This window comes from Sphaeramia orbicularis, chromosome 16, assembly GCF_902148855.1.
Source record: "Sphaeramia orbicularis chromosome 16, fSphaOr1.1, whole genome shotgun sequence".
NCBI lineage: Eukaryota > Metazoa > Chordata > Actinopteri > Kurtiformes > Apogonidae > Sphaeramia > Sphaeramia orbicularis.
The window spans coordinates 10,434,768-10,456,389 of record NC_043972.1 but is presented as its reverse complement, the minus strand read 5'-3'; the positions used below and the strand labels follow the sequence as shown (position 1 = coordinate 10,456,389).

Genomic DNA, 21,622 nt, shown 5'->3' with positions numbered 1-21,622 from the left:
AAACTGAGAAATCTGGGAAAACTGAGATTTTTCTTTGCGTTTGTGCCTATCGTTTACACAAGAACGATGGCCACGCCCACCGAAAACCATGGTTTCTAAAAATTTCGCCAAATCTCAGTTTTCACGTTTGTATGTAAACAGAGGGAAACGAAGACCTTGGACGGACGTTGCAGTTTTCGACGGAAATACATTTGCGTCACATGTGCGAACTAACGGAAGTAATGTTTTGTTGTGATCCTTTTCAGGATTCTGATTGGTTAATGGTACTCGATCGTCTCACCATGCTGCCATCTACAGGTTTGGCATGTAGATATTCAGGGTTAGGGTTGTAAACCAAGATTTCTCTGAAAACAGTCACGTGTGCACAAGGTTTTTTTTAAACAGGGGGAAATAACCATTTTCCAAACTACACGGCTACATGTAAACGTAAGGTTAGAGAGAAAAAATCTGAATTACTTAATGAAAATGTTGACATGTACAAACTATCCTTTGAGAAAAATCTGAATATCATAAACAGTTATCAACAACCTGAAATTTCTTAACAAAATAAGTATACTTTTAACAATGTTGTGCCTCAGTTTATTGTTTCCACATGTGCATTACAACTTACAAATCACAGTGGATCTACAAATACACAAAACATTTAGTAACTGGCAAAATATTGGTACAGTTACACTTATTTTGTTGTTCATATTTGTACATGTTCACATTTTTTGTGAAAGAAAAGTTTGTAAATATAAACAACTGGAAAATTTGGAGTTGTCATTATTTATAGGCTATTATGTTAGTATTTTACTGGTCTGACCCACTTGAGATACAGTCGTTCTGGAACCTGAACTGATATTCTTTTAACATCACTAATTAATACCTTCAGTGTAATTTTGCATTTCATAACTTCATTCCATGGGCTGGATCAGACCCTTTGGCTGGTTTTGACCCACGGACTGCATGTTTGACACACCTGTTGTAAGAGGCATTTGCACTTTGGGTGCCTTGAAAAGCACCATGGAAATTCAATCCATTATTATTACCTCCGCCAAGGAGGTTATGTTTTTGCCAGGGTTTGTTTGTTTGTTTGTTTGTCTGTTTGTTTGTTTGTTTGTCTGTCCGTTAGTGTGCAGCATAACTCAAAAAGTTATGGACAGATTTGGATGAAGTTTTCAGGGTTTGTTGGAAATGGGATAAGGAAGAAATGATTAAATTTTGGTGGTGATCGGGGGTGGGGGGGCCCACGGGGGGGGCCACGTTTGTCTGTCCGTTAGTGTGCAACATAACTCAAAAAGTTATGGACAGATTTGGATGAAATTTTCAGGGTTTGTTGGAAATGGGATAAGGAAGAAATGATTAAATTTTGGTGGTGATCGGGGGTGGGGGGGCCCACGGGGGGGGGGGGGGGGGGGGGGGGGGGCAGACCAGAAAATTTCATCAAAATCTGTCCATAACTTTTTGAGTTATGTTGCACACTAACGGACAGACAAACAGACAGACAAACAAACAAACAAACAAACAAACCCTGGCAAAAACATAACCTCCTTGGCGTGGGGGGGCCCACAGGGGGGGCCACTGATCAGCCTTGGCGGAGGTCTGCGCTCTCCGAGTGCTTTTCTAGTTATTATTATTATTATTATTATTATTATTATTATTATTATTTGGTTCTAATACTATGAAATATAAAGACTCACCTGTTTAGACTGGCTTTTAACCCTTAGCACTGAGATAGCATTAGGTTCTAAATCTGTGGTCTTTTTTATGACTGTGAGTTGTGTCTCTTTTTTTTTTGTCTTATGCATTTTATAATATTTGATTAAACTGTTGCTCTCTTATGATATAACCATGCTTTTAGATGTAAAGCACTTGGTCTTCTTTATGTTATTGTAAAGTGCTATATAAAAAAAACTTTGATTGGTGGATTGAAGTATATAGTCCAAGTCTGACAATGAGATCACAGAAGATAAAAACAGCTGAGAACATTTAAAAATGGAAGGTTTTGCGTACTGCTGCAAAGTTTGACAGTATATGGGGCCCTTTTTTAGACACATTCCAGAATCCTCAGTGTATTCTATCAACCTGCACAACTGTATCCTGACAGGTGAGGGACTGTGTTGGGCCCATGACAGTGAACTTCATGGGGATAAATGGGATTACTTTCAGGGGATTACTTTGATTATTTTTTATTTTTACTTAGGGATTCTTTTAGTTTTTTTGCTTCCTTTTTTTCCCCTTTTTCTATAATGCACAGTTCTATATTATTCGTTGTCATTATTGTTTGCGTTATTTGTAAGAAAAACTGAATGAAAAAACAACGGTTAAACAAAAACAGAGGGTATCAGGCAGAAAAAGCTCAAATCTGACTGAAAAACACACTGTCCACTTCGACGTTATCAGTCTGAGCCTAAACAAAGAAACCACTTAACAGCTTTCATTTCCCTCTTTTGTACTAAGAAGAGCAGGGAATTCGGTAGGGCTTGGCAGGTTTTCATTGTCAGAACTTGGCTGCAAACTTGATGATGCAATAATGTGTCACTGGCTGAGTGTGTGTGTGATGAGTGGCCATAGGACGGAGCAAAGCAGTCAGATGTGGCTCAGGACGATGCGTTCATGGACCTCAGGGATGCACAGACAGAAATGGTGATCTCCCTTTCTCCTTCCCACAACTCAGCAAAACCACTAAAGACTCAACTAGAACCCATTCCAAATGGTTTTAGAGAAAAATATTTCCTTTTCCATTAGTTGTTAAAAATAGCGAAACGCTGAATAACAAGCGATGTATCACCAGAGCTGGTGCAGCAAATCTCCTCCAGGGATCGATTTATGTGTTTTTTATTAATAATGGAGCAGAACAATAGCTGGGAGACGTTGGGTGTAAAAGTTGCACAGCTAAACTTGAACTCCAACACAAAATTCTGTCAAATAAAGAAAGCGTGACGCGAGTGTTGTTTCATCGATAATTTGTTGAGTTTTCACATCGAACCAGAGGGATTATGAATAAATCAAATAAATAAATAAATAAATGTTCCATTCTCTGTTGAGCGTTGAGGTTTTTATCAGGTATTTATTTATTGCATATTGCGTAGATGAGGTAATATCAGTGATCCAACGGGGATTCCCAGGTCCTGTGGTTTAATATGTGTCTAATTGCAACAAAAACCCATCCATCCAGAACAGGGGTGTCAAACATAAGGCCCGTGGGCCAAAACTGGCCCAGCCAAATGGTCCAGTCCGGCCCGTGGAATGAAATTCAGAAATGTAAAAATTACATAGAAAATATTAACAGTCAAATGCGTTAATGGGCCACATACAATATGATAATAAGAAGAATAATAACATAACAACTTATAAATAATGAAAACTCCAAATGTTCTCCTTGGTCTAATGTGGAAAAAATAAAATTACATCATGAGATTGGATTAGATTGAACTCTATAGTAATATATTATTTCATATTCACAGTATGTATATGTAGGTTATATATATGGTTTAATAATTACAGGATAAAACATAATAAAGTGATAACAGTAATAGTAGTCATAACAATAATATATAAGTATGTAAGTAATAATAATAATAATAATAATAATGATAATAATAATAATAATAATAATAATGATAACAAGTGGTTCCAGGCACAACAAACCCTGCCCCTCGCATGTCGCTGATTTTGGCATTGATTCAGCTGATGTCAGCTAAACTGAGGCAGAATATTGTTAGAATTGCAAAAAAAATTGTCCTAAGGAATTTGAAGTTGTTCATGTTATTCACATTTTTTAAAGGATAGTTTGTACATAAACATTCTCATCATGTAATTTTACTTTTTTCACTCTAAAACAAAGGGTACTGTTTTGAGTTGACATTATTTGTATGTTATTCTGTTATTATTTTACTGGTTCTGATCCACTTGAGATCATATTGGGCTGAATGTGGAACCTGAACTAAAATGAGTTCCACCACCACCACCCCACCCCGCCTCTCATTCCAGCACTTCTACCATTCTACTTCTGTTCCTTCTACCTGAGGCTTCCACACTTTCTGCCGTAAATACCTCCTTAATCAAAATCAGACGTCTGTCGGGTTGGTTTGATGGGGGAGGCGGTGCTCGCTCACAGCCCGGGGCGTCATGTTTTACAGTACTGTTCATGGTAACCCCCCCCTTCCTCCACCCACTAAATCGCCTTCAAAGGTCCTTTACAAGTATCAAGAATTGGACGCAGGTACCACCCTGTTGGCGGAGGAGGATCTGAGGGTCATATAATCCTAGTCCTCTTCCCCTGCAGTTGTCCATAGATACTTTTTCTCCTCCACTGATTCAAACCGGTCACATGAATGTTTAGTTCTGTCTGACAAATTAAAGGAATGCAAATAAATACGTTATCTGGATTTCACGTTCCTGCAGAAATAACCTTGGGGTAGATGTGGAAGCCTGACAGTAACCACAACACCAGCCCTCTGAGGCTACAGCGCTCATGAAATACTAGAAAAATTATCATGGATCAGAATAATAAAACTTTATTGTTCCTTCCAGTGGGTCAGAAAATGTGAAGGTTGGTTTTAAGGCTCGTGCCAGAAGAAAGTCTTTGTTAAATAAATCTAGACTATAGTGTTCAGTTGTAAATGCTCTAATTAGCCACAACAGAATAAGATACGTTTTATTTTTAATCCCCTTGTGTTTTATGAGTATTTGCTCATACTTCAGTAAAATGTAATTCTGTTTTGTGCAGAAAGCAGAAAATGTAAGCTGAGTTCAAACACCCCGCAGTGTCGTGATAATTAACCCTTAAAGACCCAAACAGCCACCGGCAACTGAAAGCATCTACTGATCTAAACTGTTTAATACCTGTTGATCCACTTATCCTATCAATATATGTAAATAATTGGTGTAAAATACAGTTTTTCATCTTTTCATGGTTATCAGATATGACCCATTTGGACATTCGGAGGCTCCGTAGTTACCATGGAAACACCGTCATCTCCTACAACATTGATTCACCAGTAAAACCCATGGAGTTGGATCAATGACAGTGGATGGAAACACTGGGTTTATGTTCAGTTAATGATAAACTTTGCAAAAAAAAAAAAGTCACTTTTTCTTCAGTTTTCTCTATTCTGATATAACAACAGTTGAATTTGAAGGCTTTGGGGTGCCTCAGGGTTCTATTCTGGGTCCTGTTTTCTTTGTATATGAATAGAATAGCCTTTATTGTCATTGTACTCCATGTTACAACAAAATTGGTTCAGGACGCCCTTACCAAAGTGCAACAAATATATAGCAATAAATATAAAAACAATACATATATGCTGTCCCTAGGTTCCAGTTTTGGACATCACAACATCCAATTTCATCGTTTTGCAGATGATGTGCAAATCTACTTGCCCCTGAAAGTAAATAATAAGTCATCTGTCATCTGTCAAAATCACTTTTTCTTGAGTTTTCTCTTTTTCTGATCTAATAATCATCAACTGTAATCTGAGCTTTTGTGAACATCTACATGATCAGTGAATTAAATACAGGAAGATATATGATTTTACCTGAAAAAAAACACAAAATGTAGAGGATAGTGTTATAATAAGTAGTGATAAAGGACTTAACAAAAGGTTAAATAGAGAGAAAACAGTGTTGTGGTATTGTCACAAAAGTAGCGCTGGGTCTTTATGGGTTAAAATAACACAGTGGAGAAGGTATTCGATGTGAGGTTCAACACATAAAACCCTGTAACAGGAACTGGTATTTAGGATCACATGATTTACATCTGCAGGACGTCCTAATGTGTAGCATCGCTGAAGGTTTACTGCTGTGTATGTAGGAGGTTATCATTGACTTTTATGAGGATAGGAACCAACGTATTAGCTGGATCCCTGCCGGTGATATAAAACGAGCTTTAGGTCGTAACTCATAGACGCATATATCATAAGCAGAGGTTTTGTGCTGAAACCGTTCTCACTTCCTTCAGCCTTTTCTGAGTTGACAAAGAGCTGCTTTGGTGGCTTGGCCTTATCTTCTTTAGCCAATACAGCAAGTGATATTGGCACCTCTCAGCCCCTGTGGTGTGACTATAACCTCCAATCTGTGGGTGTTTCTGACAAACTGGGATTTTTGTCTGACAGCGCTCCGGTATCATCACCGGGAGCTCTAAGCCTCCGCAATAAAAGTATTTTTAAATTCCGCTCTGCTGCAAGATACAAGCTTTTTACTGCTGCCGTCCTGACATATTTATATTCAAGTATATTACATATAATGATGCTCTTTCCCAGAAGAAAAACACTGATTTGAATGAAATCTGAGTTGTGTGGCCGTTCACAGTCCAGCTGTGGTGGCAGGAAAAAACGGACTACTGTACTTTTCTCCCACTTCCAGTAAATGTATACAGAGGAGATTACAGATCAGATCCAGACAAAAGAGCAGACTCCCTGCTACTGTCTGAGCTACTGTCTGAGCCGTCGTCTGTAATAGGGCAGAGAATAAATCTGGAGGTTGTAATCTGGGTGGACATGGATAACGCTTCCACCTCCTCTACAGGCAGAGGTCACTTAAGGTATTCCAGGGGTCTGCGAAAGTCCGAAAAGTCTTGAATTTACAGCTGAATATTGTTATATCATGTGAACAATGGGACAATATGCGTGAATCTGCTACTTCTACCTCCTCTTCAGCCTGCTGGCGAGAATTTATTTGGAAAAATTTAGTACGGTTCTTTATAATGCCAAAACAACGGTTTAGTAGAAACTTGAATGCTTCCACTTGCTGGAGGGGTTGCGGGGACACAGAGGCAAACCACACCCACATTTTTTGGTCCTGTACGAAAATTACAACTTTTTGGAAAGATGTTGGAATAAAAATAGAACAGATTTTGGGTTTTAAATTACAACAACCCACTCTTCCACTTTTGTTAGGAGATCTTCCTGACGATTCTACAATAAATGACAAATACCTCCTAAAAATTTTTGTTGCTGCAGCAAAAAAAAAACAAAATAAAAAACAGTCACTCGAAAATGGCTTCAACTTGAGCCACCAGTGGTAGAGGACTGGATAAAGGTAGTAGATGAAATTCACAAAATGGAGAGATTGACATTTCTGCTGAGGCTGCAAGCTGCACTTTACATGAGAAGGTGGAACAAATGGTTTGATTTCTTTAAGGACAATTGATGTGTGGTTTGTCTCACAGTTCTGTGGAATGATGTGTAGACTGCTGCTCTCAACATTTAATTGTGTTACTTGATTATTTCGTTTATGTAACCTGTATTTCTTTATTAGATTATGTTTATATCTGATGCCGACTGCTGTTTATTATCTTCTGTTTGTTCTGTATGTCAAAAATATAAATAAAGAATAAAAAATAACTGTCCAAAAAAAAAAAAGTCATGAATTTACAAATCTGTAATGTAATTTTAATACCTTAAAAAAGCCTTTAAGCCCCTGAGACCCAGGAAATGTCAGGAAAGTATAGGTTTTGGCTTTTTTTTAAGTTAGGTAATTGCCTATTTTGGAAACAGATGCATTAAAAAAAAATGGAATGTCCTTTGCGGTGGACAGTTTATTTATTTATTTATTTATTTATTTATTTTAAATAAAGCTGTGTAACTCCTGTCCACAAACATAGACCGAAAACCCATGGCTGGGTTTTAGAAGGTTAAATTTACTATGGTAGACAGGGTGTTTATGAAGGTCTTGAAAGTCTTAAAAAGTATGGAATTTTCCAACACTGTTTTTCAGACCTTGAAAAGTCTGTAGTTTTGTGTGAAAGTCTTAATGAAGTATGGAAAAAGTTTCTCTCATAGCTGAATTTTAGAGCATGTACAAAGACACATAATCTTGTAAGATAATAAATACATGAGGAAAGCAAATTTAAAAAACCTGATCTGATTTCACTTTTGGTCGGTGCTGGAATGATTCTAGTGAAACTTGTTTGTGTGATATTCATGCACTTTTGTGATTTTCATATGTTTTGAAAACATTTCTGTCAGTAAAACAATTTACTGCGAATTATGCGTTCATTCCTTCTTACATTTATTAAAATTAACTTTTTTACGACACACAACAGGTACAATTTCCACCAAAAAAGTAGGAACACGCGTGTAAAAGTACATAAAGTCAAGGTCTGGGGGAAAAATAGCAGTTTTGAAAAAGTCTGGAATTTTTATTTGGATATAGCAAACACCCTGGGTGGGTCTTGAGTTCGTAGAGGTGCTTGAAATCCTTGAAAATGCTTGAATTCCAAGATGTTTGCAAGGTCTCACAACATTCAGCCCAACACACAAAAAAGGAAGCATGAGGAAGTGCAAATTTAATCATGCTTGGTTGAATGAAAAGATCATTCTTGACCTGGTTGATACAAGTTTTCCTCAATTCTAGGAGTCTAGGAGATTTTTGCTAGTATGACCGTGAAATAGACATTAAATTCAGTTCTAAATACCCTTAAAAAGGTCTTAAAAAGTCTAAAATTTAACTTGTAGGAACCCTGTCTTCAGTCATTTCACATTATCGGTAGGTGAGGCTGTTTTCCCGTTCGGGGACAAAAGCTTCATCTCGTCGCCAAATGGACACAGTTATAGAAGGTTTCATTCAAGCCTGCACAGAAGCATATTTGTGAAAATGCTCGGCTGGTGTTGATCTAGACCTGACAAGACAAAGTTCTTGTAGGAGCGTAACATGATGCGGGCCTCCCATCTACCTGTCAGCTCACAGACGATGATTTAGACGTCCAGCTTCGCTCCCGGCTGTTTGACTTGGACATTCTTAAGTTTGTAGATTTCCAGTGGATGACATTTACGTTTGCCAGTATTCTGAAAAGCTTCACTGAGGTGTTTTTTTGCGTGCAAGATATGTCGGTTCTAGCATGGATTAGGGACGTATTATGATGCATATGTCAGTAGTGAACTCCAGGGTTTAGACTCTGTTTTGATTCAGTATGACCTGTGAAGATGTCCCACAGAAGCTGATTGTTGCGTCTTGACAGATATGTATATGATATTAACCCTCTGGTATCCCACCTGCAGAGGTTCTTCACAACCGCTGATAGCACATAATCTGCACAGTTCTGTTGTAATGTCAAAAAAATGTTCACACAGTTTAATTTTTTTTGGCATTTCATCGACAAAAATACCAAATATTCAAAAACTGTCATATTTAACCCTTTAAATGTTTTATTTGTAATGTAAGCAAACCACATTTTTTGATGCAAAAAAACATAAAAGATTTTTTCCCCCCTCAATATTCTACATAAAATTGGGTCACTTATTTATTTATTTTTTCATCCTGGCATATGTCAATGATTAACACCAACATTGGTTAATATGCATTATTATTTTTTGTGCTAGATCAAATGTTAAATGCTAAATGTGTCAGTGTGCATTTTGTACTCAGTTGGTAGAAGGGTGTTAGTGTAGGAATAATAACATGGTTTACAATGGGATGATTTTAGTAGCTGGGTTTAAAAAAAAAAAAAATCATGCAGAAATGGACAACTTTTGAATTCTGACCTAAAACAAATGGTAAAAATTAACATGAGCTTTTATAACATGAAATACAAAGTGTGCATAATATGCTCACCTGGATACTGGCAGGTTAATCAGTGAAAGTAGTGCTCATTGATGTACTTGATATCAAATAAATAAATTTTAAAAAACATGGGTACATATAGGTTAATTCTCCTTGCCCATGGTGCTGGACAATGTATGTTTTTTATTATTATTAAACAAATGTCTTTTTTTTAATGTATATATTGTTTATTATATAGATTTTATTGGGCTAATCTGGGACCTCAGGTACCAAATTTCATGCCATCTCTTGTTTAAATGTGAGCTGGTTTGACTCTAAAAGTTCCTTGAATCCTTGAATTGGTCCTCAAGTGCTTTATAATGTGAGGTAATGATGTAAACAAGCCATTCTGAGCTTGTGTATTTTACTTGGACCCTTTGATTATTTTTAGTGCTTTTAAACAATTGAAATGTTGAATCAGATTAATCAAAGGGTTGCTGTGAATGTTGATTAATCATGATGAAATGTCATTCATTTTTAATCTAAATTAATTACGTTTCATTTTGCATGACGAAACAGACTCAAGAAAGAAGTGAATATGTATGCACTGAACGCATTGGTCGCAAGCTAGGCGTTAGCCAAAGTGCTAGCAGAATCCCTGACTAACGTATGCTTGGCGTTAATGGGGTATTTGAATCTGGAAGTGCTTCGGTGAAAAGAAAACTCCTTCCTGCAGAGTGTGCTATAATACTGTATGTGGTTCGACTGTTCCGTCTTGGGGGTTTTTTGTCCTCATATTTCCATCCAGAGGACCAACGTGCTGTTTAGTGTCTTCCATCTTTATGGGTTGGTTCTGCTGCCTGTCACTACCGGATCAACTGAACATTTGTTCATGTGCGTTAACGCTAACTCTGCTGGGACAAACTGAGCCACATGTGTTGGAGGAGACGTTCACAGTCATTTTGGCTACAAATGGATTAATTGTGTTAAAATTTTAAATCAGATTAATCATGAAGATAGATTAATCTGCAGTAACACATTAATTTTGACACCCCTAATTATTTTATACATTGTTCTCAGATAAAACATAAACTTTAAAGTCTCTTGTGTCATGTTTTCCCTGTCGTAAACGACAGATGGCTGATTTGTTGAATCTGCTTTTTTAATAAAGCATAAATAAAGCACAGAGCTCCAAGTTCAAATAACATGTAACATGTAACATTACTTAGTCAGCGCTCAAAGACGTTTTACCAAGTCAGTAAGTGAGCATCTAGCATTAACTTACCCACAACCCCTTGCACTCCTGTAGCTCCACCCCTTTTGTCCAGATATAATCACTTCTGGGTCCAAAAAGCCAACATGGCGACTTCCAAATCACAAAGAGAAGTTCAGAAACCAGTAGGTCTTCTGGTTTTAAAACTGAGTTACGTTAATGTTTTTGGTTTTTATTCACTTCAGTCATTTAGTTTATTCGTTCTGTTTTTACCAAAATGCAGTTTGCACTAAAAATAAAGATATTTAGTCGTTGTTTTGGAGCCGACTAAACCCCGTAGTTATCAAAGCCTTCATTATACATGATGGAAGTAAGTAGTTTTTATCTCCTCTGTTCTCCTGACAGTAGATATACAGTGAAACCACCAGATTCTTAAACTCACAAACGCCCAGCCCCAAGCGAACGCCAACACATGTCCACGGTTTAAGGCTTAAGTAAACTTACACAGAAAAAAACTGAAAAAGATTAGTGGGCTTTCACATCACCTGTAGTAAGAATGTTGCCCCGTGCCAACATTAATAGATTTCAATTCCAATCTTGATCATTCAGTCTTCTCCTCGGACTTTATTAATACAAACCAAAGCCTGTCATCCAGTCTGGACATCCTGTAGTCGAGCCCGCAGCGGCAAACGTCTGCTCCACTCGTCCTCGCTCAGGCTTTCTGTCGTTGGTTTATATTTTTATAGTCTGTAAAAGGACTCGATTAGAGCTCAAAAGGCTTCTCATCAAGCCTGACATCGGGCTGAACTCTGCCAGATGTTTTATAAGAAATGCATGTCCTGCCCTGCTGTACGCCAGACTACCCAACGGCAGCCAATCGGTGGGGTTGTAATGCAGGATTATACGGATGGCTGAGTTTCTGATGCTGTCAGTGTCACAAGAAACAAGTTGAAATCTGTTCCAACGTTGGACCGTACACACAGAAACAAACCGCGCACACGCAGCCAGTTGTGCAACGGCGTTTCTGTCGGTCGTCGTGCTTTGACTGCGGCTGCTTTTGTCTGAGCCGGCGGCGGGTCGGGGGCGATCTGGAAAAGGGTACTCCAGGTCTGTGTCTGCAGATCCTCATGACCCAGTGTGTTGGTTTAACTCGGCGGGGGGTTTGTCCCATTTGGAGTGTTGTGACCAACTTCGCTCTGCTTGGTCTCCATGGGAGGAGGTCAGAGGCCGACGCAGAGACAGGAGTGCTGATTTGTTTTTGCACTTTCGCCGAATTGCCCAAGAGCTGAGCGGTTTTAACGAGTGCAAATGAGCTCCGTCAGCTTTCAGCCTGTAGTAGGGGTGGGATGATATGGGCAACAAAAAAAATCTCAATTTTTTAAAAATTTCTCTGTAACGATAATCTGACAATTTCCTTTGAAACACAGGTGTCAAACATGCAGCCCGGGGGCCAAAACCGGCCCGCTAAAGGATCCAAACTGGCCCGTAGGATGGATTTTGTGAAATACAAAAATTACACTGAAGATATTAACAATCAAGGATGTCAAAATCATTTTAATTCAGATTCCACATACAGACCAATTAGACATCAAGTGGGTCAGAACCAGTAAAATACTATCATATTAAACCTATAAATAATGAAAACAGAAATGTGAAAAACCTGAAATGTCTTAAGATAAGTAAATGCAATTTTACCAATATTCTGCCTGTTAATAAATGTTTCGTGCATTTGTAATTGTAATGTAAGTTGTAATGCACGTGTAAATGATAAACTGATAATCTGAGGCATAATATTGTTAAAATCGGACTTGTTTTTCTTAAAACGTTTCCAGTTGTTCATGTTATTCAGATTTTTGTAGATGTTAACATTATCATAATTTAATTTTACTTTTATCACTGTTATTATTTTACTGGTCCGGCCCACTTAAGATCAAATTGGACTGAATGCAGCCCCTGAACTGAAATGAGTTTGACACCCCTGCTTTAAAATGTGAATTTCTTTCTTCCTTTTTTTCTTTTTTTTTTTCTTTACAAAAAAATGCTGTAGAACTCTTCTCGCTTACCAGGACATCTATGGGTAGACACAGCGTTTCAGAACAACAGCTCTTGTTTTTAAAGTGCTTCATACATCTTCTGCAAAACATGCGGGGGGGGGGAGTAGTAGTAATTATATACGTGGGGGTGCGGTCCATAAGTAACGTAACTAACACTGGGGTGAAACGAAAGTGAAACCTATCATGCTTTCAACGTCCGACTCCCGGCTTCTATGCCTCTGTTAAACAGCAGATCTTACATGAAATTTTCACAATTTTTAACCTGTATGTAAGTTTTCTCATTCTGAAGTGATTCCCTAAAACAGTAACATTTCACTTTGTTCTGTTAGATCAGTGATGTCAAACTCATTTTAGTTCAGGTTCCACATTCAGCCCAATTGGATCTCAACCGGACCAAACTACTAAAAATATTAGCGTAATAAACTAGAAATAATGACAAGTCCAAATTTTTGTCCTTGTTTCAGTGCAAAAAATAGTAAAATTACACCATGAAAATGCCTACATTTACAAACTGTTCTTTTACGAAAAATATGAACCTGAAATTTATTCAGAAAAATAGGTGGAATTTTAACAATACTATGCCTCAAATTATCATCTATACATGGGGATTACAAATTGCAGTGGATCTACGAAGGCACAAAACATTTAATAACACAGGTGTAATAATAAAATTTAGAGTTTGGAAACTGGATATATTATTATTATTTTTTTTTTTTTTTTATTAATTTATTTTTTGCTAGTCCGACTCACTTAAGATTGAAGTGTGCTGTATGAGCCCCTTGAACTAAAATGAGTTTGACATCCTTGTTCTAAGTTGTGACTTGTAGATAATTACAGTATATTCATCAAATCCATTTTTGTCAGTTGGCATTCCACAAGGCTCTGTTCCAGGTCATCTTCTAATTGCCTCATGTGTAGAACTTGTTCAGTGTAATTTTTGTACTTCACATCCATCGGCCTTGTATGATGCATGAAGACCCCTCCATCCGTCACAGTCGTAGGAACCATTCAGGATTAGAACCTCCGCTGTCTGAACATGTTATCTTGGCTTTCATACCTGAATAAATTAAGCTTTTATGTGGTTTTTTTGTTGGTTTTTTTTTTCTGCAGGAGGAGTGTTTCCTGAACCTGGAGGCTCCCATCAGCAGGGTCTGCGGTTACGACACCCCCTTCCCTCACATCTTTGAACCTTTCTACATCCCAGACAAGTGGAAATGCTTGGAAGCAATCAAGAGGATGATCAACTACTGAACCCTGTCAGGTAAGAATCGCCTCCTTTTAAGTTGAGTCTCAGGGTTCATTATGGGATTTTAATTTACTCACTGTATATTAAGGCTTGTCAGCGGCTGCCCTATAATCTACATTATTTATTCCAGTAATGTAGTGATGAGAAGGTGCTTTAACTGTGACCTACCATCAGATAAGAGAAAATCTAATTATCCTAAAGACTCTTTTGCGTGTCTTTAATTGATCTTTTACTGTAACTTTCACTTTTATCAGACTTCAGAGGCTCTTTTTTTACTAAACTGGTGATGCACTGAAACGCAGCAGCTGTTTATTCACATTGAAACTCCACAGAACTTGGTCTGTTCGATGCATATGCGGAGCGTAAACGTCAGCTGGAGGCAGGGGACGCTTCTGTTACCTCGGACTCACCAGCGCTCCATAAAGACGCCTGTGATGATAATTGATAGTTTCTGAGTGTCTTGCAACATGTTGTCCAGAAGCCAAAGGGCTTCAAAATACCATTAAAGGCTTTATGCAAGATGGAAAAAATCACGACAACTCGGAAAAAACGAGGATAAAATTAAAGCAGCAGACACAAAAAGGGATCAGCGCTGCTCAATAATTAAAGTCACATCGATGTGTGTCGAAACTTCGCTGCACTTTTCCTTAAAGAAGATTTTTAACGATGTTTTAAAGCTGCAGTGCACTTTTATATTGTATAATGTTTGTTTAATATACAAATAAAAAACAAGAGGGCACTGTAATTTCCCAGTTTGGGATAAATAAAGTACCTCTATATCTATTGTAAATGTCTTAAAACATTACTGTTGTGTTTTCTTAAATTTTTCAGGTCTGAAGATAGATGTTAAAGTTCTGAATTCACTGAAACAAACACTTATAGTAGAACTAGTATCCGAGTCTTTTCCAGAACTGTATCTTTAACACTATCCTGCAGAGTTTAATTAAACATGCAAAAAAAAAACATAAGGCAATGTCTACTGCCACAGTACTGTGGCATGAAGTATTAGTTTGTCTGTTGCCACAGAGCCAATCAAGTGATCCAAATTCTGCACTCTTAACTAGGGATGTAAACAATTATTCGACTATTAAATAACTGTCGGTTAATTGCCCTTTTCCACGGTGGGATTTGTGGTGTCGACAGTAGGGGGCGCTGCAGCCCAAACTAGGCTTCATTGCTGAGATTGAATAATGGGGGAGTCCACCTGTCCACATCCGTCCAAAGGCTGTCGGTTTGTCCGCGCTACGACGCCGCGGCTGGGATAGCGGGTCATCGAACCAGATCATGGCGTTGATGAGTTAGAATCGCTTTAGGGACATGGTGGAGAGCGGTGCACCCCCGCCTAAATACACGCACAAATGCGGGGTCGTTATCGGATCTTCGGTGAAATCTGGCTCCATCATGTCAGTGATGCAAAGTCATAAATGCCCATTTCTTCTAAACTACTCCTCTTCAGATCCATTTATTTTATTCAATTTTTCTGTTGAATTTCTTTAGTTCTACTCCATGAATGTCATTGTCTGTTCTGTATCCAATGGTTCAATAAATCAATCATTAAGGAATATGACAGGCTTTTTTCATGAATTATATAAACAATATTTAGCTTTTATTCTTATAGACCCTAGAAAAAGAGAATTTCAGGTTCTCAGGAAAATTGTCACTTATCAATTCATCGTTAATCGGTCGATAAGGTCGACCAACTAGCGATTAATGGATTAATCGATAATTTGCATCCCTACTCTGAACGTTGTCCCAGTGGCTGATTTATATTCATCAAAAACCCGGTCAAATTCCTCATGAGGTAAAACAGTCACCACATTTCATGTTATTTTCCAGCGTACTGAAACTGTGAACAAAGCAGCCGCCGGTAACTGGTCCCCTCTCCTGTTCCTGTACCCGGATAGGCCCATGGTATGTGCGATGGTTCTGTCCACAGTTGTGTGTCAGCAGGGTGACAGGTGACCAGTCTACACAGGATAGAACCAGGACACTGGCTCTGTGGGAATAGACACATGACAAAGGTAGTCCCTCAGGACTGAGGACAGACACTACAATAAAACAGTAAACTCCCAAAAAAGTCCCTCGTCGTCCAACTAATGCCTTGTCCACACTGATGCGGATATTTTGTAAAACAGATATGTTTCTGTACATTTGTTCCTCTTGTCCATTTGTAAATGTCAAAAACTAAGATTTTTAACTCTTTCCATAGTGTATATTTTTAATATTTTGTGTATTCATGTGTTCATGGAAAACAGAGGTTGTTAATGGATGGCGTCTCACCCCATTCTCCTTATTTTAAGCTCATCAGCCGATAGTTACTAATGAGCACTGATAGGAGGAGGTCATATATGGATGTCCATGACCTTTGACCTTAAAGGGTTAAACTCAAGGTTACTAATGTCTACGTTTCAACAATCTTCTCTGAAACTACTAGTTGGACTGATATCAAAATTGTCCTTGAGACAATGTCTTCAAAGTTTATTCACGGTTTTGAGAAATTTAGATTTTTACATTTTTGACAAATTTTTTGATATATTAAAAATGTGCCTTTATTTATGATGGACCATATTTTGATGATTTATAACATGGAAATAGTTACAGATATCAATCTAGCTCTTATTGATCACTGATAGAAGTCATATATAGACTTTGGTTGAATGAGTTGAGTTCTCCTCCAGTGAAAGTACCACAGGAGCGGAACATAGAACAGAACCTGACAGCCTCACACATTCAACTGGTACTAATTCAAATTTGAACATGACGCTGACATACAGGGACACTGGAACTATTTTGTCTATTACGTGTTTGTGTAATGAAGCTGCACCTGAAACATCAAACCCAGGAGTATATATGTATGTATGTATCTTTATTTAGGTGGAACAGTGCACATTAATGAACACATTTATACATTTCATTTCAGGATAAACATGTAAATATGCCAGAGTTAGCGTCAGTGCTAATTTTCATCCGTAGTCCCCACTTAATAAATAAATAACAGTGATCCGTGCAATACAAAGCAGTACAGTGGAATAAGTGCAGTACAGAGCAAGACAGTGTAATACATGACAAAACAGTACAGTTCAATACACGACAATATAGTACATGTCAAGGACTAAAATAAACATTACTACTTAAAGGACAATACAGTACATTACAATATCAGTGTATGACCTGCAGAAGATGGAGGTCAGCACCAGTACCTTGACCGAACCAGACCAGACCAGCGTTACAGACAAATATACATCATGTAAAGAACGCACAACCAGCACTTCAGGAAACACAAGTTTACAGCTGAACTACACAGATTAAAGCCTCTGCTACGTCCACTATTATCCACGGTTGTTGTCCAACCTGTGGACAGGACCAGACTTTGGACACGTTTGGAGTCCATTCTGTCTTTTCGTGTGGATGGAGGAAGAAATGATCTGTTTAAACAAATATCTGTTTGTTGTGGACGGCGCGTGACTGATCAGAAATCCACCAACTCCACAGTGTTTGTTCATGTAGAAGTTGTTAGTCACGAATGGATGCACATGTAATAAATATGTTTTAACCTCTTCCATCCGTCGGTGCGTTCGCTGACCGTTTGTTCACTCTGTGCTCCGTACGTCAACACGCCTCTGACGCTCCGCTCGAAGCCAAAGCATCTGTTTTGGGTTCATTCACACCTGTATTTAGAGCCGCCGACTAGTAATCAGACCACCCAGGACTCGTGTTAATGCAAAGTGTTAACAGGTCCGACAAGTCGCACTTATGCCACACTCAGTCGTCTTGCTGTTATCTCACACTGTCGTCTTTCATCAGCTGCAGCAGCGTTATAAAACCACACTGTAACAGGAAGTCCATCCATGTCCAACCCACTTCTCAAAGACTGTTCACCTGATCCCTTTCAAATTTCACACACATGTTCTTTAACATTTGTAGAGGTGCAGTGCACTGTTTGATGGGTGAATTATTATTATTTTTATTTATTTATTTATTTATTCATTTATTTATTTTTACACATGTTTTGAAAATTTGTACTTCCATCCAACCCATTTTTTCAGATACAATTCAACTAATTAATTTTAAATTTCACAAACATGTTGCTCACCAATAGGAGTGGTGATGGATGGATTTCCAATTTTATTAGTTTTTTATTTATTTATTTATTTTTAAATTTATTTTATTTTATTTATTTATTTATTTTTACAAATTTTTGAATATTTCTACTTAGGTAATTTGTCCGACTGATTTCTCGAACACTATTCACTATATTAATGTTCTTTACATGTGCCTCTCTCCCACTTTTCGCTTTTTTTTTTTTTTAATACACATTTTTGAAAATTTCCACTTTTTTCCAACCAATTTTTTTCAGACACTGTTCACCTGATTATTTTTAAATCCCACACACGTTCTTTACCACTAGTAGAGGTGCAGTACATAGCGATGGCTGAATTTCTATCTCAGGGTTTTTTTTTGTTTTGTTTTTTTTTTTAACAAATTGAGGAAAATTTCAATTTGGACAATTGTCCAACCAATTTCTCGGACACTATTCATCTGATCCTTTTCAAATTTCACACATGTTCTTTACCATTAGTGGAGATGCAGTACACAGTTTGATGGATGAAATAAAATGTTTTCTTTTTTTTTTTTTTTTTTTTTTACAACTTTTGAAAATTTCCACTTTCGTCCAACCCATACTATTCACCTGATTATTTAAAAATTCCACACACATGTTCTTTACCACTAGTAGAGGTGCAGAACATCGTGCCGACTGAATTTCAATTTTGGGATTTTTTACAAATTTAGGAAAATTTCAACTAAGACAATTTGTCCAACCAATTTCTCAGACACTGTTCATCCTTTTCAAATTTCCCACACGTTCATTACCATTAGTAGAGGTTTATAGTTTGATGGATGAATTCCAATTTTTTTTAAATTTATATACAAATGTTTGAATATTTCTACTTAGAAAATTTGTCCAGCCTCTTTCTCTGACATTATTTACGTGATTATTTTGTAGTTTCACACACATTCTTTACATGTACTTTTCTCCCACTTTTTCTTTTTTTTTTTTTTTGTACAAAATTTTGAAAACTTTTTGAAATAGTTTAAAATTAAGACTATGGCCTAGAGGGCTGGAGAGTTAGCTTGTGACCGTGGGGGTTGCCAGTTTGATTCCCCAGACTGGTGAAGAGTTGTTGGCTGATACGCCCTTGAGCAAGGCACTTAACCCCCCATTTGCTTTGCAGGCCTGACATTTCAAGCCCACTGCTCCTGGTCTGCAGTGTGTGGTGTGTCCCTGCATGTTGTAGTGATGTGTTAAAGGCCCAGCTCTAATAAACCGACAGAATAAAGAGTCTTCTCCTTCTTCTGTAAAATGAATCCCTGGGTAGGCAGGGCCTCAGCGAGCAGGAGGGGAGCTTTATTTGTTTGGTTTTTTTTTTTTCTTTCTGTGATGGGATATTATCAGTCTGACTGTTTTGTAATCACTCTGGAACTGGCGGTGTCAAATTGAGTTACGGCTCCTAAACAGGCGTCCTACATTAATTAGCGTCCGTTAAAAAAAAAAAAAAGCCTCCAGAGTGAATCCAACACACGTCAGCTCTCATCTCCACCGCTCCGCTTCTCCTCCTCCTCTCCAGCTCCACTTTTCCTCCTCATCTGCCACCGCCGCCGCTCGGCCAACATATTCACTTGTGACTGCTCTCGTCTTCCACAGCCGACTCCCGGTGGCCGTGAACTCCGTGCTCCCCCCCCCCCCTTCCTCATTCATCCAATCAGTGGAGAGCGGCCAGGAAAAGACGCTTTGTGAGCAGCCAATCGGGAAGCAGGATCCAGATGGTTCTCCGTGTCCCTCCATCTCCAGCTTAAAAAACTGTTACTAAACCTCCGGGGGATTCCTTTTTTACAGGAACGGGTGGTGGTTAGTCGGTTCATTCAACACGGTGTGAGTTTAATGCACGTTATTTAACTTCCTCCAAGACAGGGGTGTCAAAACCTGGACACATGAATTTACAAAGGGCAAAAATTACAATTATAATAACATAATGACCTATAAATATTGACAACTGCACTTTTTTCTTTGTTTCAATGCAAAAAAAACATTAAATTATGAAAATACTTACTTTTACAAACTATCCTTTAACAGTAAAACATGAATAGCCTGAACAAATATGAACAACCTGAAATGTCTAAAGAAACTAAAGTGCAATTTTAACAATATTCTGCCTGTTACTAAATGTTTTGTGTAACATTGTGTGTAATGTACATGTATAAATGATAAGCTGAGGCATAAAATTGTAAAGATTGCACTTATTTTTCTTAAGAAATTTCACTTTTTTCTGTTTTTTCACATCTTTTTGGTGAGAGTAAAGTTGGCAAATGGAAATATTTTCATAATTTAATGGTTTTTATTGCACTAAAACAAAGAGAGAAACTTGGAGTTTACATTATTTATAGGTTAGTGTGCTTTTATTTTACTGATCTGACCTACTTGAGATCAAATTGTGCTGAGTGTGGAACCTGAACTAACCCCCATAAGACAAACGGGGGTCACTCTCCGTCTGAATAAACTGGATATTGGGTTGAATCTGTGGTCGTTTCCTTCTCTGTGCTGTTACTTTGGATTGAATGTGTTCACCTGCTCTACTCCTCATTTATTTTCACCAACCCATACTGTAACACTATGGTTAATGGTTTTTAAAAGACAATAAAATATTTGGAAGTGTTGGAAATGTTTGTTCAGTTTGTTTGTTTTACTTTGACTTTTTTTTTTTTTTCTTGGATGCACACGAAACCATTTAAAACCAGGATGTAAATGTCGAATTTCCATGTGTTTCTATAAACTGCTGCTCATTCTGTTGGAAAAAAAAAAAAAACAGGCCGAGGTCTAACGTCTTTATCCTCAGGAGCACTTTGACTTAAAGATGCACTGTGGAAACATCCCAGACCTTTACATCATGACCTTGGTCCGAACGTCTGCACTGCTGTAAAATTTTAAGACCTTTTGCTTTTATCGCAAAGTCGTCTTCCCTTGTGAAAGCGCTTGTCCTGACATTTTATACGGTGGTCATGAAACCAGTCGGGGAATTTGTTACTAAACTGTCATTTCACTTCACGTGTTTTGGGGAAATCTGGATCAGCGGGTATGGCCTTTCACGAAAAAAAAAAAACAAAACTGTATCACATACTCCTATTCAGAGACGGCAGCATCATCTGCATCTGAATCCCTAAAACAAGCTTTTAAAAATAATAATAAAACTATGGATTTATAGATAGACACCAGGTTGTGCATAAATAACTGCCACTTCAGTATCATCTGGTCAATATAATGAGACCATATATGAGCATATTTGGTCTCATAATATTAGCGTTAGCATTTAGGAGCTACCAGGCCACAATGCATTATTTTTATTTCCCCTTATCAGTAAAACAGCACATTTAACAGACCTTCTTAAATATATTGATGTATTTCTAATAATCTGCACAAAGATGTTTTTGTTGTTGTAATGTTAACACCGATATCGTTGTCTCTGAATAAATAAATGCAAGTTCAGATTCACCCGACTTGGATATGAAACATGAACCCATAAAGACCCAGAGCTACTTTTGTGTCAGTTCCCAAATTAAATTTTTTTAACCTTACGTGATTTATCGCCA

At 37.7% G+C, this 21,622-nt stretch overlaps 1 protein-coding gene across 1 annotated transcript in view; it reads left to right on the top strand.

The window, feature by feature from the left end:
* bckdhb (branched chain keto acid dehydrogenase E1 subunit beta) overlaps positions 1 to 20,123 on the top strand; it is a 108,209-nt gene extending 88,086 nt beyond the window's left edge. Inside the window, exons 10-11 of the mRNA XM_030157118.1 lie at positions 13,843 to 13,993; positions 19,683 to 20,123. Coding sequence (XP_030012978.1) covers positions 13,843 to 13,983 — 141 coding nt within the window. The 3' untranslated portion in view covers positions 13,984 to 13,993; positions 19,683 to 20,123. The remainder of the gene's footprint in view (positions 1 to 13,842; positions 13,994 to 19,682) is intronic.
* Positions 20,124 to 21,622: the final 1,499 nt, after the last annotated feature.